The 26,061-nt window shown below is 47.8% G+C and overlaps 1 protein-coding gene, 1 long non-coding RNA gene and 1 other non-coding gene across 7 annotated transcripts in view; 1 reads left to right on the top strand and 2 right to left on the bottom strand.

Annotated features, from left to right (window-relative positions):
* Positions 1–9,196, top strand: part of LOC140632286 (uncharacterized) — a 36,746-nt gene extending 27,550 nt beyond the window's left edge. The window contains exons 2-4 of one of the 2 annotated variants that reach the window (XR_012029810.1): positions 5,145–5,401; positions 5,869–7,351; positions 7,728–9,196. This is a non-coding gene — a long non-coding RNA (uncharacterized lncRNA). Of the gene's footprint in view, positions 1–5,144; positions 5,402–5,868 lie in introns of both variants that reach the window. The other variant, XR_012029809.1, reaches the window with a different exon arrangement.
* SH3PXD2B (SH3 and PX domains 2B) overlaps positions 1–26,061 on the bottom strand; it is a 100,607-nt gene that overhangs the window by 12,759 nt on the left and 61,787 nt on the right. For 2 of the 4 annotated variants that reach the window (XM_072824158.1, XM_072824159.1), the window contains exons 6-13: positions 25,261–25,286; positions 17,547–17,681; positions 12,513–12,617; positions 11,097–11,180; positions 7,788–7,905; positions 4,548–4,774; positions 2,566–2,615; positions 1,540–1,665 (exon numbers count right to left, since the gene is read on the bottom strand). In XM_072824158.1, the coding sequence (XP_072680259.1) occupies positions 1,540–1,665; positions 2,566–2,615; positions 4,548–4,774; positions 7,788–7,905; positions 11,097–11,180; positions 12,513–12,617; positions 17,547–17,681; positions 25,261–25,286 (871 nt within the window). The remainder of the gene's footprint in view (positions 1–1,539; positions 1,666–2,565; positions 2,616–4,547; positions 4,775–7,787; positions 7,906–11,096; positions 11,181–12,512; positions 12,618–17,546; positions 17,682–25,260; positions 25,287–26,061) is intronic. The other 2 variants (XM_072824161.1, XM_072824162.1) reach the window with 1 other exon arrangement.
* On the bottom strand, positions 9,154–9,278 carry LOC140632798 (small nucleolar RNA SNORD22). The gene has a single exon (XR_012030484.1). It is a non-coding gene; the product is annotated as a small nucleolar RNA SNORD22 (small nucleolar RNA).

Genomic DNA, 26,061 nt, shown 5'->3' with positions numbered 1-26,061 from the left:
TAAGAGAGAGAGGCAGGAGGTATTCAGACTGGAGGGAAAACAGTAGGTGCTTTGCAGATCTCCTAGAGAGTGATTAAAGACCCTCAGGGCACACCTCACTTATGCACTGACTTAAAAGTCAGAAATTTACTTTCTTTCCTCTAGTCATCCACCTATTCATTCCTACAACAATGGCTTACTGAACACCTACTGTGGACTAGCCTCGATGCCAGGGCTATGGGCAAGAATGAAGAAGACACCCCTACTCAGGGTTAAGCAGGAGGCTAGTGGGGAGATAGATTTTCATTGGTTCAATAACATTTCTTGGGAATCCTTGGGTGGCTCGGTGGTTTGGTGCCTGCCTCCAGCCCAGGGTGTGGTCCTGGAGTCCTGGGATCGAGTCCCGCGTCGGGCTCCCTGCGTGGAGCCTGTGTCTCCCTCTGTCTGTGTCTCTGCCTCTCTCTCTCTCTGTCTCATGAATAAATAAATAAATTCTTTAAAAAAAAACAAAAACCAAAACAAAACATTTCTTGCAGACCTACCATGTGCCAAGCACTGTGCTAGCTATAAGGATATAGGAGTGAAAAACAGTTATGGTCTATACCCTCCCAAATGTCCAGCAGATAAATAACAATAGCATGTTAACATCCTTGGTTCAAATCTGGAGATAGGCATGGGTTCAAATCCTGGCATTGTCATGTTTTAGCTGTGTGATTTTGGACAGTACCTTTCTTCCTGAGCCAGAGCTTCCTCATCTGAAAAAATGCAGATTGTTAATGGTCCTGCCTCACAAGAGTAAAGGATTAAGAGAAAGACTGTATGTGAAGTATTCAGTGTCTGGCACCTAACTGCTCCACCATTATTTACAGGCTCTCAAGGAAACATGGGAAACAGCTCAAGCTCTAACTTCACAAGGAAAGAAAAGAAACGGAAGGGGGAGAAAGGATTTATGTTGGCCCTTGTGCAGGAACAGAGCAGACAAGCAATAGAGTGGGAAGAAAAAGGAGAGAGAGAAGCAAGAAGTGATGTAGGTGGTGATAAAAACAGAATACAACGCAGTCACAAAAGATCACACAGTGTATGATTCCACTTATATGAAATGTCCCAAACAGGCAAAGCTATAGAGACAGGAAGCAGATTAGTGGTTGCCAGGGCTGGGGGCAGGGGGTACTGGAGGGATTGGGAGGAAACAGGAAGTGGAAGCAAATGTGTACAGAGTTCCTTTTTTGGGTGATAGAAACGTTCTAATGTTCTGAATGTGGTGATGGATGCACAACTCTGTAAATGTACTAGGAAATATTGGGTTGCATGCTTTAAATCAGTGAATTGTATGGTGTGGATTATATCTCAGCAAAACTGTCACAAGGAAGGGAAGCAAGAAAGAAGAAGGAAGAAAGATAAAAGGAAAAGAGGGAGGGAAGGAAGGAAGAAAGGAAGAGGAAGGGAGGGAGGAGGGAGGAAGGAGGGAGAAGTAGGTGAGAGGAGAGAAATGAGAGAAGCAGGAAGTGGTGTGATGGCTCAATAATCACAAGTAGGCAGAGGGATACCAGGTCCACTCACCTCGACCTTCAGACCCGCCTGGAAGCTGATGCCATCAGGGATGGTTGTCTGGAATTCGGCAATGGTGTAATACTCTTCCTCCACTTGGGGTGGAACGGGAGGCTTGGGCAGGTGGAGACCTCGAGGCTGGCACAATTAAACACAGTGTTAAGTCCAGTCTGTTACCACTGGCTGAAGGGGGTAGGCGCTAAGGGACTGGGGCACACATTCACCCATGAGGGGCGCTGGTGGACCCATTTGGATTCTGAGAGGGCAAAACAGAGAGGATGGCTCAGATTGTCATCTCCCAGACGGGTCATGGGCCCATCAGCTAGAGCAAGGAGAAGAAACATGGCACATTTACCTACAGGTATGAAAATCTAGGGCGGGACAACAGCCTCTGAACTCAAGAGGTAGCGAGGGGGATGGAAAGAACACAGATCTGCAGGGCAGACCCATCTGGGTTGGAAATACTGCTCATGTGTGCTGTGTGCCCTTGGGCAAATCACTTCCCCTTCTCGAGCCTCAGTTTCATCTCCTGTAAAATGGGGATCCACCGGATGGGTCACTGTAAGCGTTCAATAAATTAATGTCATGAAGCACCCAGCACGTTGCACAGCACCCAATGGGTGCTCAATAAATGGGAGAAGGCTCATTTTTCAAAGTATTGGTTAGAAAGGTACCTGAAGAATTAAAAACAGAGTTTGATAGTAAATTACCAGAATGGCACCACAAAGCATATTTGCGCCTCATCCCGGCTTTGGTTTCAGGTTACCTTCTTTGAGAAGACTGATCTAAGGTAAAGCAAAGTGGGCTCAAGAAGCAGAGAGCACGTCCTGAGACCCAGCTGTCACAAGGCCATAGGGAACTTCCCTCACCCCCCACGACCCTAGTCTTTTCCTCCTTGCTGGGACCAGTACTTATACAGCCTGTTTGACGAGGCAGCTGTGTGGAGAGGAAAGACAGCATCTCTGGAAAAGGCAAGGTGGCCGGCTGGGGCCAGTTTCAGGTCGGGGGCTGGCTTCCTGGCAGCCAGGGTCCACTTACTATGGTCATATCCCGGCGAGGAGGTGGTCTCTGCCTCATCTTGGGCGATCCTATAAAGAGACGAGAGCTCATTGCACATACGAGCAGAACTCTACAGAGGAAATTCCTGAGGGGGACCCAAGGACAGATCTGTTCTGTCCTGCAGAGGATCACGCATCACGCTCGGGGCAGGCATTAGTGAACCACTGAGACCCTTCTCGTGGGAAAGAACAGCCCGACTGGGAAGGGGCTGCTCAGACTTGGCTCAGGACTCTCAGGACTGCCAGTGGGCCAGAGAGACGGGAAGCTTTCCAGGGAGGCCAAAAAGGGTAGGCTCCAGTACAACACAGCGTGGGTTGCCACCAGTCATCTGACTCTGATCCACAGGCCCCATCTGCAGAAGGGGGATAATGTCTGCCTCTCAGGGGCAGTGGCGGAGATGAAAGTTAACAGTACATACCAGGCTCTTGGCACCTGGAGGGCGTGCAATATTAAGCAACACACAAACAGAACCTAACAAACTGGGGCTGATGATAGCAGGGGTTTTTACTCTGGAATTGGGCTGCCCTTGCTCTGGGTCTCAGGGTCAAGAGGATGACTGCAGTGGTCCAGCCTCCTGGCTCAAGGTGGAACATGGGTCGCCCCTCGAGCTGGCTCAGCACGGGTCCACACAGGGGACCTGGAGTTGGGATGTGGAGAGCGCTGCTAATCTCTTAAATACCCATCTCCGCTGTCTTCTGTTAGAAATAAATAGTGACAGAGTTTTAGGCAGACACTTTGCTTACATAAAGACTGCATTTCTCAAACTCCCTTGCAGCTAGGTATTGCCACGTGACTAAATTCTGGCCGGTGGGACGTGACACAGTGCTTCTTGTCGAGTCCTCTACTTCGCTCTGCCTTCTTCATTGGCTGGACTAGTGGGGCGCCATTTGGACCAGAAAGATGAGGGCAACACAAGAGACAGACTCTTGACTGCATAGAGCTGCCATAGCAGCCCCAGACATAGAGCTGGACCGCTTTTGAGAAAGAAACAAACATCTCAATTATTTAAGCCCTTGTTATTGGGCCGGGGGTGGGGGGAGCGTCTTTGCTTGAGCATCTGAACCTATATCCTCACAAAGATGGGGTTTTCAGATTCTCATTTGCTCTAGTGTTAATGGGAATCCTGTGCTCTTGTCTGTGACAGAAGCACAGAAAGCTGGGGCTGCCCGGAACCCCCACCATGGCATGTCGGTGTTTTCTTCTGAGAAATCAGCTGAGCAGAGGATTGAGAAATTCTTGAGTTTCAAGAATTCACTGATTTCTAGAGGTTTGCTGAGCCACGATATACAGCTGGAGAAGCCCAGCCAGGGGGAAGGCAGGGGACTTTCCTAGCATTGGGCTTCCTCCTACCCTCTGCCACCAGGACAGGGCCATGTGCCCAAGGCTGGGGTCCTGGGCATGCCGCAGACCATAATGAGGAGCCCTGCTCTCAAGTGTGTTGGGAACATAAGTAGAAACAAATATATGGGAGGTGGGAGGTTTTGGAAAGTAAGATGGGTGAGGAATTGTTGTTCGAGTCAACTCAAGGTCAACTTCTTCCAGCTCAGAAAGGCCATGCAGAGAGGGCACGGGCATGGGCCTGGGTTCAAGTCCCAGCCCCACTGTTTATTAGCTGAGTGGCCCTGGGCAAACCACTTTACCTCCCTGGTTCCTAATCTGTAAAACAAAAGTAATTTAGCCCCTCAAAAGTTGTTATAAGGAGCCAATGAAGCTAACTAGAAGATTCCCAGCACATGTAGGGCTTGAGAAGTAAGAGCTATCATGATTACCATGAGATGGTGGAAAAACCATGGTCTGGAATAAGCGACCCAGGGTTTCTGTGCCTGTTCTGTCTGCAGGATGTTGGGCAGCAGGGCTGTTGTGAGGATGAGGGACATGTGAGGAACTCTGAGCATGGAGCCTGGCACGCAGTAGGCATGCAGCCCCCCAGAGCTTGGTAGGGTGGTGGGGGCATCACTCACTCTGCTTGATGTCGCCATCGGGCACCGGACGGCCTTCAAACCGGCCATCCCTCTGGTTGTTGAGCAGCTCCCTGTCCCGACCCACTGAGCTCTGCTGCCGGGAAAGTCCGTCCAGGTCGAGGATGCCAGTGTGGGCAGGCGAGCCGGTGCCCGGCTTCGGGGGTAAGGGCTCCCCACTACTCTTCTTCAGGTAGGAGGCTGGGGCCCAGCCCTCTTTGCCCTGGTACCTGGGAGGAGGAAGGATGCTGAAAAGGCTGCTCTGCCAGGCCCATAGGAAGAAGCTGTGCTCCTGTGCATTATACTTCAAGACCCAGATGGCAGGAATGATTGGCCAGAGGCTGGCACACCCCTCGCTGCCCTCAGCTCGGCATTCAAGGCCTTTCTAATCCAGCCTCTTCCTGCCTCCCCAGTCTCATCTCTCATAGCAACCTCCATGTCCCTCCCATCCCATAAGGCTTTTAGTCTCCCAAATGTACCACCACCTTTCACTCCCCTGGCCTCTGCTCATGATAACCCTGTGTCGGGAAAGCCCCTTCCCACTCTCCTTTCTGCTCTTCTTCCCTAGCTCTGTTTAATTAATGTCTTTTCCTCCCCAAGCCCTTCCTGAGGCTCACAGAGAATGAAGCTTGCCCTCCACGGTGCTCCACTGTCTCCTGCACATACGACCACCCCAGCACCCTATGACACAGAGACACTTGGCTATCTGTGGTGGTTCCGTGTTCCCAGTGAGCACACACACTCCTGGGGTAAAGGTGGCACTCAATTGATCTCTGTGTGGCAAGAGCCTCAGTGCCAGTGAATTGAATGAAGAAATAAAAGGACAAGTGGACAAACTACCCAGGGGCCCGGCAAAGGTGAGCAGCCACAAAGCATCTGCTACACTTGCAGTTCTGTTACAGTCATTGCAGTGATGGCAATGATGATAACTGGCACTTATTGGGCACCTACTGTGTGCCAGTCTGTTCTAACCACTTTATAGGTGTTGATGTATTTCATCCATCCAACCCTGGGAGGCAGCAGAAACGGATTCAGACCTAGGCAGCTGGCACCAGTCTAGTCTGCTCCTAACCTCGGTATTTCGCTGCCTCTTCCCAGCAGCTCCAGTTTCTGGCACAAAGCCTGGCAGGGGCAGGGTGGGGCTCCATCACATTGGTTAACATGTAGATTAAACATGTTCCCTTCAGAGGGGAATGAAGCCAGTCGGGGGCTGGTTCCAGGGCTTTCTAAGAATCGGCACGGTGACCAAGACCCTGACAGATAGCTCACTGAATTCCACAGGGATTCAGTGAGTGAGATGATCACTTCATTCTCTGCACAACAGAGCTCAGTGAAATAGCATGACTGGAGGGGCCCATCCGGACCAGAGGAGCGCTGGAGCCCACCTGCACCAGCTCGGGAGAGTCTGCTGTGTATGTCTCTTCCAAACTCCAGTTACTGACATGGCAACGGATGGCCTGAAATCACCCAGGGAGAGTATTTATACTATGCAAACTGGCAAACACCACAACTCAAGGGCAGTTTTCCCTCAGAGAACTAGATGTTAACTGTTTACAAGCACCTCACTGGTCTGGCCCACAAAACAGGTATCCACACCTTAGGGGACAGTTGAATAAACACAAATGGCTAGAGATGACATACAGCAAATCTCATGTCAAGAATCACTTTACGAACTAAATGGCACTGTGTTTCAATGACAAAAAGCTCCTTTATAACTGGAAGTCAATTTATAGGAAATCGAAATCTGCAGTCTGTGTCTTTTGATCTTAAAATACCCTCGGAGCAGGGAGTAAATCTTGTCTGAACTGGAAAATGTCATGCTACATCCAATCCAGGACCTCAGCACAAGATAGTTTACTGTTTTCAGTCAGAGCCATGCGCAGAGCAACACATGCAGACGTAAGTGGGGTACAAGTTTAAATCTTAGCTCTGTCTCTTGCCAGCTCCAGTTGAACCTTCAGATGATAGCACCCCTCACTGACCTCCTACTGCAATCTCATGAGGGGCCCAGTTAAGCCACTCCTGAATTCTAGAGCCACTAAGTTTTGGGATAATTTGTGATACAGCTTATACCATATATACTCAAGATATGTTAGGTGTCACTGCCACTACTCCTGCTTCAAACCTCAGTTCCCCAGTCCCCTCTCAAGAAGCCTTCCTGACTTCTGGGCCAAGGAGCCCCTCTTCTATGCTCCAGATCCCCACGCACCAGCCTGCCCTATAACGGAGCCTGACTTCCTTGCCTGCTGGCAGGAACTACTGTGTCTTTCTCATTGTTGACTCCCCAACTCCCAGAATAGGGCCTGGCCTGGAAAATACTCCTGGTGTGTATTGCTGAGTGAATGAATAAAGTGCCACAGGCTTGGGCCCCATATGAGTGGCTCTAATGCCCTGCCTCACATGGCTGCACAGACACCAGTTCCCTGAGACCTTAGGCTTCTTTCCTTGCCCTAATTTCTTATGGCCACAGTCTGCCTACTAGGATAACCAAGAAGGGGCTCCCAGGACTTTCATTCCCCAAAATGGGAAAGTGGCAGGCAGGCCAGAATGAGTTGGCTACCTATATACTCATGATGTGTTGATTTCACTCTATAGGTGAAAGAGTTTGAAAGCTGGTCTCCTGCTTTTACTATTGGATTCTGTGAGAGGAGGGCACATGATCAGCTCCAGGATGAGTTGCAGTCCCTCTGGTATTCTCATCATCCTGGTCTCTGAGCAGGGCTGGAGTGGGAAATCACCCACACAGAGCAGCACAGCTTCTCCTTACGAGAAACACATGGAGGTGGAAACCAGTCTTGCTCAATGAGGTTACTACCATCTGTGTGTTTGGAGGTTTTGCTTATTAGGGATTTTTTTTTAAATTTATTTTTTTAAAGATTTTATTTATTTATTCCTAACACACACACACACACACACACACACACACACAGAGAGAGGCAGAGACACAGGCAGAGGGAGAAGCAGGCTCCATGCAGGGAGCCTGACGTGGGACTCGATCCAGGGTCTCCAGGATCACACCCCAGGCCAAAGGCGGCGCTAAACCGCTGGGCCACCGGGGCTGCCCTTATTAGAGATTTTTAGAGAAGGATCTGGATAGGGTGGGAGGTCAAAGGGCACTGAAGAGAAGCATCCTTTTATGGCTTAGGTTAAAACCTTATACTATCCATCTGTAATCACTTACAGACCTCTAGGCACCCAGAGACCGTGTGACTTGAAGCCCACCCAGCTGCAGCAGGTACCTACCTGATCTTCCACCAGCCTTCCAGGTTCTTCTGGATGACCTCCACCACGGCCCCTCTCTCTAGATTCATTTCATCCTGATCACGAGCTGTGTACGGGTAGATGACTGTGTACTTCTCCTCTGCAGGAACAAAGGGATGCTGGGTTAAGTCAAGGACAAGGGAGAGTCCTGGGATGCTGATTGCTGAGGCTGTGATCCATGAGATGCTCTTGCCCATTAAAGGGAAAGATTTCCTTTAGAAATTTCTGGGGACCCCATAGGCCTTCATTTAGCTTTGGATGACCCTGTGGAAGCAGGAACAGGACATAGGACAAAGGTCAGGTCCCAATACCTCTGAAATCCCTCAGTGTCACACATTTGTCCTCATCTTCCTCAAAGCTGTGCTTCAAGGTCACCTTCCTTGACCTTTATGCAGTATTCAGACCCATGGCATCCTTGTCCCCCTTACCTAGGTTTATTTTTTGCCCCATACCAGGAATTGCCTTCTAACAAAGCATATAATTTACTTATTTATTGTGTTTTGTGTCTGTGTTCCTTGCTTGAATATAAACGCCACGAAGGTAGGGATTTGTGTGTCTCATTCATTCCTCTGACTCTAGCACTGGGTACAGTCCTGGGAATATTGTGTAACTGTTTATTAGTAAATTAGTCAGCGTTTAGGAAATGAAGGGCCTAGTGGGAGCTGTCTTGCTCATACTAGAGGGAGTTAACTCATCTGTCCCTCCTCCACAGTTCTTGCTGGTAGAGGGGTCAGGGATGAGCTGGATTTTTGGCAGCAGATAGTTTCAGGCTGAAATCATTATCAAGGAGGTGAGAGCTAGTAATTTTCTTTCTTTCTTTCTTTCTTTCTTTCTTTCTTTCTTTCTTTCTTTCTTTCTTTCTTTCTTTCTTCTTTTCTCTTTCTTTCTTCTTTCTTTCTCTCTCTCTCTTCCTTCCTTTTTTTGTTTTTTTGAAGGTTAAACTTTTATTCAGCAAGGCTCAAACAATTACATGCTAATTTCCAGCTAGGTTGCACCAAAAATGACTTAAAAATTTCCTTTTGGGGGGATCCCTGGGTGGCTCAGCAGTTTAGTTAATGCCTGCCTTCGGCCCACGGTGTAATCCTGGAGTTCTGGGATTGAGTCCTGCACTGGGCTCTCTGCATGGAGCCTGCTTCTTTCTCTCTCTCTGCCTGTCTCTGCCCCGCCCCCCCCACGTGTATCTCATGAATAAATAAAAACCTTTAAAAAAATTTCCTTTTGGTATCCTGAAGAACTGGATTCCTGTTATATAAAAGCTTTGTTCTTTCTTTAGACCTACAAAGGAGTATGTACAGTTGACTTCACCAAATGATTTATTCCCTTTTCCCATGTTTAGAAATCCCTTATGATCCCTCAGACAGTTCCTTCTGGAGCAAGTTTCCTCCTTTCCCCCAGCCAGCCCCAGTGGGTTCACCTTTACAGGCTCTGGGACTAGGACAGGAGGTAAGACATGTGACTGTTTCTTCACTGGGACCTTCCTTAATTTTTAAGGAAATTTTCATTACCTAGCTGGTAACTGATCTTTGTTTTTCATTAATTATTTTCAAGCCCCTGGATCCAACCATGCTTGAAGCTTTAATTTTATTTTTAATATTTTGGCTATTTTATTGAGATATAATTGACATTTAACACTGTCTCAGTTTTAAGTGTGCCACATAATGATTTTATATATAAACATACATACACACACACACATGCACAATAAAATTACTGCCTGCTTCAATTTTCATTAGTGTAACTGAGGTGCCTTCTACCTCTCTCAGTGGTTTCCCCATTCCTTCCCCTCAAAGCTACGGAGCCATTGCTCAGGCTCTGCTGGGAGACTGCTCATTGTCGCACTCTGTTAGGGCCCTCTGGAGAACAAGAGTAGAGCTCCCATGCTCCACACTGTCAGCAGCGACTGCTGAGACAGAACGGGTAAGTGTCCCGGGGGACCCTGGCGAGGACACTTTCCTGTTTTGCTTATGTTCCAGCCCCCAGGGAGTGACTGAGCCAGCTGTGGGCTGATGTTGATGGCCAGTGTGTTGGGTCCGACTCTCTCTCTTTGGGAAAACACCACAGGCTGTCTGCGGCCTGTCCGGCTGGTGTTGAGAGAGGTGGCAAGCACACAGGGAGTTTATTTATTGATTGATCTAGCCCACTGACCTGCTCTGTGGGGGTTGAGCTGACTCAAGTTACACATATCCTGTGTATAGCAGACTCAGCTGTTTCCCTCACTCACGTGGCAGCAGGGTGGGGTGTGGGCATTGTGAGGGGTGCAGGGGCTAATTCAAGCCCATGGAGGCACAGAAGTTCTATCTCGTTGGGTGAGAAGGGGTCCTGCCTGGGTCCTAGACTAAATGTAGTCAGTCCTATGGGCCCTGGACTCCTGTGGGGCCCCATTCTCCTGCTGAATTACACAGGGAGATTCTCTGGCACCCAGAGGCTCTCTCTGGGCTCCGTGAAACACTCAGTGATCCTTAACAAAGCTTAAAATGGGAGACCATGCTGACTGCATGGCAGGTGCCTGCTGACAGTGCCTGCTTAGCATCCATCTGTTCTTCCTCTGCTGGCACTACCAGCCTCTGTCCACACGGTCTGGGGAAGGCTGACCTCACCACTGCCTGGGGGGAAAGGGGGTACATGACTCTGTCCTGACCAGAGTGCCATATGCATTCCCCTGGCCACTGCTATGGGTTCAAGGATAGCACGGGGGCCGTATGCATTCCCCTGGCCACTGCTATGGGTTCAGGGATAGGACGGGACCCAAGCTATCAGAACCAGTGAGAACCAGTCCTAGGACCTGTGTTGAAGGAGAAGCTCTCTCGGTTAGGTATCCCCGAAAGGTGCTTAAGATTGCTGTCAGGAGAAAATGGTGTCAGCAAGGCAGAAAGCAGAGCAGGGGTGGGGAGAGTGAGTCTCAGGGCCTGACAACATTTTCAAGCCCCCGGATCCAGTCATGCTTGAAGCTAGTCCTTCCCCAGACTTTTCAGTGATGAGCTAGTACACTTCCCTTTTTACTTAAGACAGTTTGATGTGGGTTTCTTTTCCTTCTAATGTGTCTGATGAAAGAAACAGGTCACTAGCTCAGCATTGTAGAGGCCCCAGGCATTATTTTTTAACCTGGGAAGCTTTAGAGCCCCAGGCTGAGAAATACTGCTCAAACCTCCATGCCAACACACACAGGGCACAGACAAGGGCACTGTTTCTCACATGCAACAGGCACGGGCAGTCCTCGAACAGGAAGGCGCATGCAGATGCAGGGACCCAGCTCCAAACACCGAACATGGAAGAAAACCACAGGGTAGGCACCTTGACGCCAGCTGATGGCATACAAGTCCCCCAGAGTCCGGCGGCGGCCCACGGGCCGGGGCAAAGACCAATACCTCCATGAGACTGGACAGGCAGCATGTGGAGGTGAAGCGGAGAAGGCACAGGTAAGGAGAAAGCACTTCCAGTGTCTGGAGGCAAAGGGGACATCAAGCACTTGTTCCCATTTAGGAGTAATTATTTCTGAGCCTCTACCAAGCCCCAGGTGTCTCAAAAGGACTAAATCCTTGAAATCCTTGAGTATTAACCTTGGACTTGGATGCAGAGGCCACCCAAGCATGAATTTATTCTATTCCTAGCATGATTTATAAAGAGACACTAAGAGAAGCCCTTGTGTCGGGGGAAGAAAAATGTACAGACTTAGGAAAATGTGGTATCTCTCCCATCTTCTAGCTGTGTGACCCCAGGCAAGTGTCTTTACCTTTCTGAGCCTGTCTCATCTGTAAAATGAGGTTAATAATCAATCCCTTACAGAGGGATGCCCGTAAATGGTCATCATTAACTATTTAAGGGAGTTACAATTTCTATACATTATACCTCAACCCCTGCATCTGAGTTGATTCTTTTAGCTGGCCCAACCCCTGGGGCCTGTAGGGCCCCACAAAACACAGAGCAAACCAACAGATGTTTCACTCTGAGGGGTGCTGGCTGTAATAAAACTAAATGCAAAAGCACATAAACATTTTTATTAACCTTTGAGCACAGAAATATCCCCTTTCTTATCTTCCTTTCTGATAAAGATAAAGTGGTTTTGTGCTTTCCCCAAACAGCTAAAAGCCCCAAATGTTCAACCCTGGGTAAGGCATAGCTATATGATAACTGTTCTAGTTACTTATTGTTTCAGGTTCTTTGCCAAAGGCTTTGCATGTGGAATCCCATTTAATTAAAAAAAAAAAATCCATGATATAGACATCATCATTTTCATTTTTAGAGGAGGGGGGTAGGGCAGACAGGGGTCAAGCTGCTGGCCCAACTCAGCCCATAGTGGCACAGCTGATTCCCATTCAGGTGTGTCTGGCTCTCAAAGCCTTCTGTTTATTAGCTAAGATGAACTTGTCCTCCAGTTTCAGGAATGCTTCTAGTGGGGAACTTGGAGACAGTTGGGTGTTAGTATTTGGGGCATCGCAGAAACCACCCCTGGGGACACATGGAAGAGAAGTTTCCCCAGTAATGGAAGTGGGTAGGTGGAGAGGGTTGGCCCCTAAAAGCCCCTAAGAAAAGACAGGCTTGCCATCAGCCACAACCCCACGGCCTGGCTTCATGTCCTGAGCCTGTGAGCCACTGAGATTTGGGGGGCAGAGGCTGAAGGGCACTGAGGGAGTAGGCAGGGAGGCCCCCACATGGGTGATGACTGGCACAGGTCTCTGCGACAAATTCAAGGCTCCTGCTCCTTCCTACCTTCTTCAGGCTGTAGGGAAAACTCATCCTGCATACCATCCTGCCCTTCCAGGCAGGTTGCGGGGACCCAGCCTTGCTCTTCGGCTGTGCTGACGAACCACCAACCTGGGAAAATGAGAGTGCAGACTGAAGTTAGTTGGGTCGGGTGTGAAGCCTGGGGGTCAGAATGTAACACATTCAGCCACTACAAGAGTCAATGCTTGGGGTACAGCAAAAAAGTCACCATCTTATTGAGACGAACACAACTCCCTGTGTTAGCTGCCTGCTAACTGCTCAGGGCAGCCTAACGAGAAACCCCACTCCTGAGTCTGCAGGGGAGAGAAAGGTCATCCTGAATGATGAGAGTAAAGAATGTAGCTACCTGCACTAGGGTATGTAACCATTTTACTCACACTATTTTTTTTTTTAAAGATTTTATTTATTTATTCATGAGAGAGAGAGAGAGAGAGGTAGAAACACAGGCAGAGGGAGAAGCAGGCTCCATGCAGGGAGCCTGATGTGGGACCTGATCCCGGGATTCCAGGATCACGCCCTGGGCCGAAAGGCAGATGCTCAACCGCTCAACCACTGAGCAACCCAGGTGCCTGCACCATTTTTTTTTTTTTTTTAAGATTTATTTCTTCATTCACTCATTCACTCATTCATTCATTCATGAGAGACAGAGAGGCAGAGACACAGGCAGAGGAATAGGCAGGTTCCCTGCAGGGAGCCTGATGTGGAATTCAATCCCAGGACCCTGGGCTCAAGACTTGAGCCAAAGACAGACGCTCAATCACTGAGCCACCCAGGCGCTCCTACTTGTACTGTTTTATCTAATCTTCACATTATCATCCCCATTGCATGGGTGAGGAAACTGAGGCCTCAAGAAGCTAATAGACTTGTCAAGTTCACATAGCTTAGGGCACAGCTGCTAGTGCACCCAGGGCTGTCTGATGCTGAAGCTGCTGCCCTCATGACTTAGCCGAGACACTGAGCTTGCATTTGCTCATGTCAGGGTAAATCTGTTTGTGATGTAACTGCCTGAGGGGCCTCTCACCCAGACCCAGGCCCTCCTTCTTTAGAGAGAGGGCTCATATCCTGTAGTAGGCAGAATAATGACTTGCCAAAGGTGTCCATGTCCTAATCTTCAGAACCTATGAGTATGTTAAGTTACATGGCACAGAGTAATTAAGGTCGCAGGCAGTGGGATTAAGGTCACAAAGCAGCCCAGCTAAAATAGGGGGTATCTGGGATCATCTGGGGGGCCCCCCTGTAGTTACAGGGAAAGCAGAAGAAGAGTTGGGGGAGATGCAGCTGTGGAGGAAGACAAGAGAGGTACAACACTGCTGGCTCTGAAGACGGAGGCAGGGACCTTGGGCCAAGCGATGTGGTGGCCTCTAGAAACTGGAAAAGGCAAAGAAGCACATCCTATCTAGAACCTTGCAGTTCGGAACTCAGCCTTGCCAACACCTTGATTTTAGCCCAGTGGGACCCACTTTGGACTTCTGACCTACATATAGGACTGTGGGATGATTAAATTACATTGTTTGAAGTCCCTAAGTTCGTGGTAATTTGTGGCAACTAGAAATCATCACAGGGCCCAACTGGCTGTGCACAATATAAATGGAGAAAGAGAATCTGGGGGCACCAGCTGACTCTTGATTTCAGCTCAGGTCATGACCTTAGGGACATGGGAGGGAGCCCTGTGTGGATTCCATGCTTAGTGGGGAGGCTGCTTCTTTCCCTACCCACCCCCTCCCCCCACTCACACAGGTGCTCTCTCTGAAATAAATATTTTTTTTAAAAAAAGAAAGAAAAAGAAAAACAAGATCTGCTTCCAAACATCACACACCTCCAAGCCCTGGAGACCCCCAAAAAGAAGGGAAGGCAGCGGCAGACTACTGAGCAGCCTTCCTGGTCTTACAGCGAAGCCTCTGCTTTTGACCTCCCTGAAATGGAAGTCATCTGCTTTACTCAACTGGACACTCCTTTTAAAATATAATTTTTTGGGGGGCACCAGTTGGTGGCTTAGTTGGTTAAGCTCTTGGTTTTGGCTCAGGTTTGTGATCTCAGGGTCATGGGATAGAACCCTGCATTGGGCTCCATGCTTGGCAGGGAGTCTGTGTGGGATTCTCTCTCTCCCTCTCCCTCTCCCTCTGTCCCTCCCCCTGCTCTCTCTCTCTCAAATAAATAAATATTTAAAAAATAATAAAAAATAAAACACAAATTTTGGTGGCTGGGAACTGTGTGCATGGGTATGAGTGAACAGGGTGGACAGATCTGTGGAAATCTAGAAATTAGGAGAGATGTTGTATGTCTTCTTAAGAACTCATATTTGTAGGTATTTGTGTGGGGATTAAGCAAACTTGTCACAATACAACAACGACAGCAACGTGTGCCAGGTTGTCAGCACTTCACATCTACTACTGACTGGCTGGGTCCTCACATGAGCCCTATGAGCTGTGTACTATGACTGCCCTATTCTACAGATGAGGAAGCTGAGGCTCAGAGAGGCAATGACTTGACTAAGGTCACAAAGAAAGCGGCAGAGTCAGGATTCAGTCCTAGGCTGTCCTAGCCTCACAGTCTCAGCTCGCAACCATCTGCACTAATGCTTCATCTTTGCTAGAGGGAGAATAAATTGCCATGGCCAGTTTCGAGGCAGGTCATTTGGCAGTATCTTAAAATTCAAAATATGTGTACCTATGGTCTAGTACTATGTCTCATATCTAACCTAAAGAAACACTCACTGATGAGTGTTTTGCATATGGACAGACTGTTCATGCTAGAGAAAAATATGGTTTATTCAGATCAAATAGTATATAGATGTTGAAGCAGTAAGAAGGGCTAAATGTTGACTAAAAAGCACATTGCAGATCAAAATGATTAAATATATAGAATGATGCCACTGGGGTTAAAAAAACTACAAAATTATATTCACACACACAAAATACTGTGTGTGCATATGGTTATGTATCTATGTATGAGTACACACCTGCACACATGCAGAGACACAGGCCACAAATAAACATATACATATATATACATATATACACGCATATGCACGAAGACATGTATACACACATACGCCTATGTACAGGACAGCATATGTGAACACAGGTGTATATGTGTATACAGTTATTAAGAAGGATTCATAGTAAACTGAAAGAAGGTCTATCTGGGGTTTGGAAACTTAAGGTTTGGGACTAAGGTTGAAGCTAATGGAAACAACAGATTTTACTTATTTTATTTATTTATTAAAGATTTTATTTATTTATTCATGAGAGAGAGAGAGAGAGAGAGAGAGGCAGAGACACAGGCAGAGAGAAGCAGGCTCCATGCAGGGAGCCCGACGTGGGACTCGATCGCGGGTCTCTAGGATCAGGCCCTGGGCTGAAGGTGGCACTAAACCGCTAAGCCACCTGGGATGCCCCAAAACAACAGATTTTAACTTTATCATTAATGTTTTAAGAAGAATGTGTCCACATATACTTGGGTCAGTAAAATATAATTAAACATAAGTGTTGCCAGTTTGGTGGCCACTGGAAGCCCCCTTCCCCCACTTGCCTCTGCACATACCAGGCTTATTATCCTCAACACCCCATCCTGGCTGCTACTTTCCTCCCGGCAATGTATTTTTCCTGACTTGAGGCACACAGGCTGCTCAGGGGGGTGGGGGCTGCCTTTCTAGTTTCATTGGGGCATCCCAGCCACATCCATAATCTGCATATACTCATTCCCAGGAATTAGAAAGTCACATGCATGGCCTTGGGGCCAGATGGAATTGGTTTGGAATGCCAGCTTAGTAACCTGTTTTGAGATCTTGGGTGAGTGGCCATGGTACTTGGAGTCTTGTTTCTTTAGCTGTGATGCAGGGATGGCAGTTGCTATATTGAGTAATTAAAGAATTTAGTGGGCTAATGCTGATCTTATGACTAATGGTAACATGATCCAGATGCTGCTGCAAACACAGGCCTTCCGCTCTGTTGGCCTGTATCTAGTCATTGGGATGTCTCTCAGAGGTAGGCCTACTAATGATATTGTTAGACAATGTCACATTTTAGCCACAACAAAGTGAGTTTATGCCATTTTTTTTCCTGGAAGGGATCTGCTCATCCCCTACTCCTTGCTCTTTGCCTTCAGTGGTGTCAACGGCTGCTCTGTGGCTAAGGAAGGCAAGAGGAAAGCAAACCACATCCTTGAGTACTTACTACGTGCTGGGCATGGGTGTAGGCACACTCTAAGTAGTATCTCATTTAATCCTTGTAACAGCTTTTTGAAGTAGAAGCTTTTTCTATTTTTTAAAAAAGATTTATTTGTTTATTTTTTTGGGCGGGGGTAGGGTGGAGGGGCAGAGGGAGAGATAGTACCAAGCACACTGGGCTGAGTGTGGAGCCCAATGTAGGACTTGAATCCACAACCCCGAGACCGCAACCCAAGCCTAAAAACCAGGAGTCAGGTGCCCAACCGAATGTGCCACCCAGGTGCCCTGAAGCTTTTTCTATTTTGCATATGGGAGAATTGAGGGTTAGAGAGAAGCAGCAAGCTGGACTGCTGTATAATGTAGAGTTCAGATGGAAACTAAGGCTAAGTGTTTGATCATACTGCCTTCTGTTCCAGACCTGACCAGTGTACATGACCAGTGGAAGTTGTGATGATGGGTGGGGCAAGGAGATAGGTGGTATGACTGTCCCACCAGAGCCCACAGCTGATGGAGCCTTCATGAAGGGTCCTGTGGTAATCAAAGGCAAATTTCCAGTGGAATGCTAGACTCCATGTCTCCAAGTGCTTTGAAACCAGAAGACAGATTCATGAAATGTGGCCCTCAGAATAAATCGGTAACAAATGACCCAACAGGATGCTGGTAAGTTGTGACCAAGTTGCATATTTGAGCACTGTGATCAAACAGGGGTAGCTTTCTAAGAGAGTGTCAGCTGGATCTATGGAAACTGCCCAGCTTAGACCAGCTACTGTAGTTTCTGTTTCCAAATCTTTCCTGTCCTAGGGGCTTGGTGACAGTGTAGGGCAGGGAGGGAGGTGGCTTCATTCCCCTACCTGACTCATTCTTCTCGATGATGTCCACCACCTGCCCCACACTGAGGCTGATCTCCGAGCTCTCCTGCTTCTGGTAGTCTGCTACCACCACGTACTGCTCCAGGACCATGGGGTCCACTGAGGTCAGGTCACCCCCTGTAGATACAAAACCTTATCAGATGTCACATCTGGCCACCACCCACACATAAAGGAGCAGGAGCCAGGAGGGTAGAGGATGGGTCAGGAGAACATTGCAAAGCCTGAAAGAAGCTATTATAGGGCTTACTTCAAGGGTCACCTCATCTATTCATTCTTTCATTAATTTGCTCAAGCAACCGTCAAAATTTACCAAGTGCCTATTCGATGCAGAAAATGTGCAAGCCACTGGGGATTCAGAGTTGGTCAAGATATGGCACTTGCCCTGAAGAAGCTGGTGGCCTAGTGGGAAAGTGCATTCACCCACATCAGTCTTTCCTTCCATTTGTCCCTCTGCCATGACTCACCCATCCATCCAACCAAACATCCATTCATCATCCATCCACCCATCCAAAATCACCCATCTATGAATTCATGAGGTCACCAGTGATGTTCCAGACACTCTACTAGATGCTAGGGGGTACTAAACTGAACAAAACAGATATGACTCCCAGCCTCGAGTAACTTAATCTAGTGGGAGAGATAGACACATGGACAAACATAGATAATCATAAGTATACAGGATGATATAAAGTATCAGTATTTGATTGCTGCATTGCTGAAGACAACCAGGATACTGGACCAAGAATGATTGGGAAAGGCGATGCCACATTCAAGGGGGTCCCCTAAGGAGGGGACATGAGTTCTCTCTCCTTGAGAGAATGGGGAGAGAATGATGCAGGCAGCCTCTCAGATAGGAAAGGCCCTACAGCTTTCTAGGAATGGGGAGGAGGCTAGGGGGCTGAAGCCCAGTGAGTGAGGATACACAGGTAGGCATGAGTCAGAACAGGAAGTTTTGATTTTTTTTAACCCTCAAGCAGAAAGCTGCTAAAGAGCTTTAAGAAGGCAATGAAAAATGCAGATTGACATCTTGAGAAAGGTAATTCTGGCTGCCACATGGAGTGTGGATTAGAAGCTGGCAAGAAAGAACGGAGGAGACCAGATGGAGGTCATGGAGTTGTCAGGCAGGAGACGATGGTAGCTTTGGACCAGAGCAGTGGCAGTGAGAAGAGAAGGGTATGGACAGGTGCTCCAGGAGAGGCTGTTTCCGCAGGATGCTGTGCCCTCCGGAGTTGCATGGTCCTGGTTATGTACTAAGACATATCTGATAAACAGAGGAAGATATCATATAATATGGGTGATGTAAAGGGACATCTGAGTTCAGAGACTCCAAAGAGAAGGGAACAGCCTTTTCAGAGCAGCAGAGTGAATGTGGTGGGAGGGCAGCCTGACATTTGTGGCCACAGGGCCCTGATTTTGTGAAAGTCCTGATTCACAGTATTCCCTCCTATTGTTTCCATAAACAATTGAAATATCCAGGAAATCCCACATTTCTGTGTTCAAACACACCAAATAATGGAGTGGTGTGTGTGGGTCAGCTCACACTAAGCTGATTCTGTGCTTCCCTTCCCAGCTCTATTGGGTGACACCTTGCTGGTAGCTTGAAACTGGCCACAGTGGGAGTATTTACACCATGGATATTGGCAAATGCTACAAAGCAGGGCTTTCGATCAGAAAGCTGGTTGTGAAGTGTTTACCAGCATGCCAGTGCGCTCCTGCCTCTAGCATCCAGAAGCAGCACAAAAGCCCTTTGTTAGAACCATGTGCTCTGAATTTGTGATGTGGAAAACCAGAATAGGGCATTGTAGCAGGGTGAAGTGTCACTGCTTCTTGGCTCTTCTCGGATGAGGGTAATGGAGGGAAACAGGAACCCGGGAGGGTCCCAGTTTGCCCTGGGTAGAGAAAGAATGGGAACAGAGAAAGAGCAGAGGAGAGAGATGGAAATGTAGACCGAAGGATCAGGAGCAGGTCAGGAGGGAAGTAGCCCCCCATGAATGCCCATCACAGGCTACACATCATACATAAATTACGTCAACACACCTACCCTGGAAGACGGGTACTGTCACCTCCCCCGCCTTTAGAGACAAAAAAAGAGAGGCTTTGAGACATCAAGTGACTTGCCTTGGGTCCCACAGCTGGATGGTGACAAAGCCAGACTTAAACCAGGTCCACTGGGCTTAGAGGCTCTCCAGTGTGATGCGGCGTGGTGGGGGTAGGTGAGGAAAGAAAAGATGCTAGGGAAGGCAGGATGGTCTGAGGCCCGCTTGCTTTCCTTTCCTGTGGGTCTCCCCACAAGCACTCACTCCCTCAGACCAGTCAGGCTGGGTCTGATTTTCTTGTGTCTCTCTGGGCTATCTTCTCTCATCCTCCGGCACCTTCCCCAAGGTCAGGCTACAGGGCTGGTTTCCTCCGGTACGACAGTCCACCTCAGCCAGCCCAGCTGCTTGAGCCTTTCAGTAGTGGCCTTCGGGTAGGCTGGTTACTGCCCCTCCCGCTGGATCCATTAGATAGGGAGCTCTTGACAGCAGAAGGCTTGACAGTGTCCTGAACCACCTGGCACTGTGCTCACAGAGGTCCTATCATGTGAATGAGTGGGGGCAGATGCTGGCCTGCTGGAGGCTCCTGGCTATTGCAAGCTGGGGACAAGTTCTCCAGGGAATGCAACAGGTAGAGACCAGAGTCTATAGTTTTTATCCCAGGATATAGCCTGCCTTAAAGATCACAACCCGAGGCATGCAGCTACCTTTCTGTTCTGGCCCTCAGGTGGGCCATATGCAGACAACTGTGCTTCCCTGTGCCTCAACCTGAGAGAAAGAACTGGAGAGACAGGAGAAAAGCAGCCACTACACAGACAGGTTGGAACCTGTGCCCACTGCTCAGATGAATACCCAGGGATGTGTCCAGGTCTTCCTTGAAGGAGGTCAGGGGGCTGGTAGGGTCAGAGGGGCTATGCTCTTGCCTGGGAGCTCTCTGCTGCCACCTGGAGGTAGGTCTGGATTCTTTCCCACCCAGCCACAGGTTTGATGCGGGTGGATCTTTTTAGCACCCTCTCATCTGACTTCACTCGCATCCTCATGGGGGCCCCATTCTCTGCACCAGGGTCTGAGTGAGGATTCTTTGGGATGGTGGAGGCAGGCGGCTGACACCTGTAACTGGTCTCTATCCTGCCAAACCGTGGCCTAGAATGTGGATGTCACTTACTAGGCTCAATAAATATCTGAAGGAAAAAAAAGATTTTTCTAAAACTCACCTTTAAAGGCTCAGAAATTCATTCAGAAATAAATTAAAATGCCTTTCTTTATAGCACCTATAACAGAGTGTTTAACCACCTCTTTTTCCTACCAAACTGTAAGAATTCTTCCCACATCTTGTTTACCTTTGCATTCCCTAGGGACCTAGAGCCTTGTCAGGTATACAGTAGGTACCTAATAAACACTTAATAAGTAACTGTGTCTGTCTTGTTCAGTCAACACTTAGCACAGACACTCAATGGATATCTGTGGAGTGAATCACCAAAGGACAAAGGGAAACTTCTAGAAACTCTTTTGCTTTTCATGGGTCCAGGCCTCCTCCTAAGAGCACATAATGCTGACAGTTATTGCAGGAACCTGTCCAATTTTATGTGCAACCAAAGACTACTCCTTCTTGCCTATAAGGAGGGACAGAGGTTTGATGAAGTCAAGGTGGAGTTAAGTCTGGTTACTCTGCCCAAAAAGCTAATTGTAGCCACCCAGTTTCGACAACTGATGGTTGTTATCCCAGTTTTTAGGATTCTGATCAATGGACTGATCTATTCATTTCTGCACCAATTCTCTGGAGCAACCAGGCTGCCAAGGGGGCTTGGGAGAATGAAGAGCAATGACAGAAGCAGAAAATCTTAAGACTCACTGCACACAAGACACCAATCCAGGAAATGAGGAGGTCAGGGAGCAAGGTTTAGGACTCTAGGCTGGCAAGAGAAGATCTTCTACTGGCACATGGCTCAGGGAAGCCAGCACATCCTCCAAGACTTGCTCAGGGGTCAGGTCTGTGTCTTACATCTCCTTGGTCTTCTAGGACAGCAGCTTTTACACTGACGTTTCCCTGCCATTCAGTGGTTTGGAAGAGAGTGCATGGGGCTGCTTTTCCAGCACCAGGTCTTCTGTCTTCATTTTACCCAGACCACTCAGCTTATGAAAATGTCATTCCTTTGACTGACTAGGATTCTCAAACTAGGCTTCAGGCCAGCTAGGTGTTAGGTGGAGACACCTACTGGTGGACAGCGATATTGTGCCCAAGCTCTATAACTCATTGTAACAGCAATCTCTAGAAGTTGATGCCGGTAGCTAACCAAGTACCAGCAACTGCAAGTTTGAAATCTAAGTATTCCTATGTATGGAACACCATTCCTGTGGTCCATCAGGAATAAGAGAAGGAAGAGGTTAGTAGAGAGATTCGACAGTGGAAGGGTGATTTTCACATTAAGCAACGACTATAAAATATTCTCAAGTAGTATAGTGCCCGAGGTACCATAGAATTTTCTAACTGGAATATTTTTATTCACAGATGACATGTCTTGAGTTTTAAAGATAACTGCCAAGGACTGAATTTTGTCCCTCCAAAATTCGTATGTTGAAGCCTTAACTACTATGAGATGGCATGTGGAGGCGGGCCCTCTAGAGGTAATTAGGTTTAGATGAGGTCATGAGGGTGGGGCCCCCATGATGAGGACAGTGACTTTATTAGAAGAGACACTAGAGACCTTGTTCTTGCTCTCTCTCTGCCATGGAGGACAGAGCGAGAAGTCAGCAGTTTAGAAGCTAGGAAGAGGGCTCTTGATGGAAACTGATGGTGCTGGCACCTTGGTCTCAGACTTCCAGGCTCCATCCTTGTGAGGAAATAAGCTTCTGTTGTTTTAGCCACTAAGTCAATAGTATTTTTGTTATGGCAGCACAAGCTAGACTAATACAGCAAGTAATTTTATCAGTGGGATTTTCTTTCCAGAAATTTACTATACTGCCAGTATTTTTTTTTTAAGATTTTATTTATTCATGAGAGAGAGAGAGAGAGAGAGAGAGAGAGAGGCAGAGACACAGGCAGAGGGAGAAGCAGGCTCCATGCAGGGAGCCTGAGGTGGGACTCGATCCCGGGAGCCCAGGATCAGGCCCTGGGCTGAAGGTGGCGCTAAACCGTAGGGCCACCTGGGCTGCCCTATACTGCCAGTTTTGTTGAAAGAACCAGTAAATCAGAGAATGCTTCCATAAGAGTAGAAAAATCAAGAAGAAAGATGCTCTTTAAATAATCTTATGGTAGGAGGCTTTTTTCCTGCAAGATGAGCAGACATTGAGACCACATTAGCCAAAGTCTGCAGGAGTCAGCTGGCTGGCCATGACTGGCAAATTCTGGAGACAGATGAGCTTGTCTCCAGTCCAGAGTTCTGGCACAGAGATCTCAGGGTTTGGGCTGCCAACCTTAAATCCCTTTCACAGCCAATCAAGAAGGCAAGTTCTAACAAAAAGGACGCGTCCAAAGGTCAGATTAAAAAAAATAAAGCTAATCCCAGCACAGGTCCTTAGTTTGAAAGAAGAAAGATGCAATTTTCCATCCATGAACTATAAATAAATCCATCCCCCATCATTGCAGGTGAATGGTGTAACAGTCGTCACCACAAATTAGAGCCTCTTCTTTCTTTTCCAGACCAGTCCCCTCATCAAGCCTGTTCTGACCGGACACTTTGGTTTTTGTAGACCAGAGCTGTCTCTTTCCAATCCTTCCTTAGCCGTTCCCTCCAGGAAAGTCTCTGCACCCTGGAAGCCAGAAACACTGTGACCAGCCCAAGAGTGGCTGTTCGTCTTCTCCTCTCTCTTCTTTTCTAAGAAACCGATCATTATCCTCAGCAATCAAGGACCATGTGCAGCTCTAACAGGATGCCATGGTTCTGGCCAGTAGCTATTAAACTTGAAAGTGGAGCTGTAAACAGACTGGTTGGGGAAAGACGGGCGTTCACTCCAGACGCCCAACCTTGAGGCAAGAGATGCAGCTCCTCTCCATTCTGCCTTGCAAGAACAGTCTGAGCCCTGTAAAGCTGACCACAGGCCTTATACCCAGGGAGCAGTAAAGGGACCAGAGCTGTTAAATTTGGACAGGGACACCCATGTGCTTTGAATTAATGGTGGCAGTATAAAGACTGCAGCAAACATGTCACATTTAAAATATGCCAGGCATTGTTCTAAGTGCTTTATACATATTACTATAAATCCTCTAATAATCCTCCAAGACAGACTACTATTATTATTCTCCTTTTACAGCTGAGGGAACTGAGAGCCATGAAAGGAGGCATCCTTTTTTGCTTCTGGGATCTCTGCTTGGTCCCTCTCTCCCCACATCATTATCAGTGCCCTCAATCTTCCCAGAGTCCTGGATGTATAAAAGAACTCAGACTGCTGGAAGCTCTGAAGACCATGCTGGCTCCAGGCATGGTGGTGTGGGCAGGGCATTTTGCAGATATGTGGGGTCAGGGAGCATAATCCTGGGTCACTGGAAGTAAAGGTCACACTGTGTGGATCTAAAGTTATCAACTCCAGGGATTCATGGGTGGCTCAGTGGTTGAGCATCTGTGTTTGGCTCAGGTCATGATCCCAGGGTCCTGGGATAGAGTCTCGTATCAAGCCTCCCATAGGGAGCCTGCTTCTCTCTCTGCCTATGTCTCTGTGTCTCTTTCTGTGTCTCTCATGAATAAATTAAAAAAAAAAAATCTTAAAAAAAATAAAGTTATCAACTTTATTTATTGGGCCTGTGAGGACTCAGCCATTCCTCTGTGCAAACTTGAATGCTCACCTTCTCTTTTTACATCGTTGCTCTAGAGAGAAGAACTGTGCCATCCCAGGATGAGAAGGGGTGCTGGGAAGGAAGGGAAAGGATGCTCGGGAGAAGGGAGTGAGCGCCAGAGGTGCTGGAAAGAGTGGCCTGCTACTGCCCAGAATAGCAGCTGACTAACAGAAGCATAGAAGCTTGGTCCAAATATGTGAGGCTCCCGCCACCCGCCTGTGTGCCTCTCCTCAGCCTCAACCACCCTTCGCTCTGTGGAAAGCTCACTCCTCAAGACCCAGCATCCCTTCTCTTTTGAGATTTTACAACACCTGGGAGGAATGCTTTCCGCTGTGAGTCACCACATTCCTCCATCTAAAGCAGATGAGAAGTATCTAGCCCCCCACAGCTGGTCAGGAGATGTCAGGTTTCCCCACTCCTCTGAGGCATTCTCAGGGAAAGACAGCAGGTCTTAACCACTCTGTAACCTTTTTTTTTATAAATATTTTATTTATTCATGAGAGACACACAGAGAGGCAGAGACATAGGCGGAGGGAGAAGCAGGCTCCCTGAAGGGAGCCCAATACAGGACTCGATCCCAGGACCCCAGGATCACGACCTGAGCTAAAGGCAGATGCTCAACCACTGAGCCACCCAGGCGTCCCATCCACTCTGCAACTTTTTGGTATAGGATGCAAAAACCTCCAATTGTTTTTTTGAGAAACAGGCTGGAGTATCAACCAATCAATCAAGCATCAACCCATCCATCCATCCATCCATCCATCCATCCATCCATCCATCCACCCACCCACATGCTTATCCCCCAGGCAGTGCCCAGGGCCTGGTGATCACAGGTGTTCAGGAGGGTATGTTGAACGTTAAATGAATAGGAGAAAAAGGAAAATATTCTTACCAGATTTCTTTTTCCCAACATGCTCCCTGCACAGGAAAGAAGGGGGTGGCAGAGAGTAACACATCAGTACTGTTAAACAGCGAGGTGAGTTATTCCATTAGGAAACTGAGATGCTCCATCCCACATCATTTCCAAGGGAATGAATATAATCCAAGTCAGCCCCAGGAACCCAGAATCTTTGAAAAAGAAAGAATTCCTCTTAATTTTCTTACTTTGCCTTGATAAGGGCCCTGGCACCCTGGGCAGGGGTTGATGGAGGGCGGCACATGGGATGAAAACAAGATTAGGCCCCCATGTTGCACTGAGCCTGATGCTCACCTCATCAGGCACAGCAGAGGCCTTGCCCCACTTCTTAGGGCTGTTCTGCGCTCTACACATGGAGTGTGTAGATGGGATGAGCACTGGGTGTTATTCTATATGTTGGCAAATTGAACACCATTAAAAAAATAAAAGCTCTTGGGGGTAAGTGGTAAGTGTAATGCACTAAAACTGGGTAGATATCTGGATATCGGTGAATAAAACACATCTCCCTTGTGGTGACATAGAGAACACTGGTGTGGGCTAGAATTCATACAGAACAATGAGTAATGACTCCCTTGTATTTATCAACCACATCAGAATTTGTACACGCAACTGCATTACAAATCAGGGATTACAAGATACTTTCAAGTAAATTGTCCCATTAGTGAAAAGGTTTCCTATATTATAAAAAGAAAAGGGAGGTGACAGGATGGTTGAGTTGAGACAGATGTTGTGGCAGCAGTAACATTAGCTAATGATTACTACATGTTATTACCCCGT

The sequence above is a fragment of the Canis lupus genome, chromosome 4 (genome assembly GCF_048164855.1).
Source record: "Canis lupus baileyi chromosome 4, mCanLup2.hap1, whole genome shotgun sequence".
Taxonomy (NCBI): Eukaryota; Metazoa; Chordata; class Mammalia; order Carnivora; family Canidae; genus Canis; species Canis lupus.
Note: the sequence above shows the minus strand (reverse complement) of the source record. Positions and strands in the feature narration are given on the sequence as shown.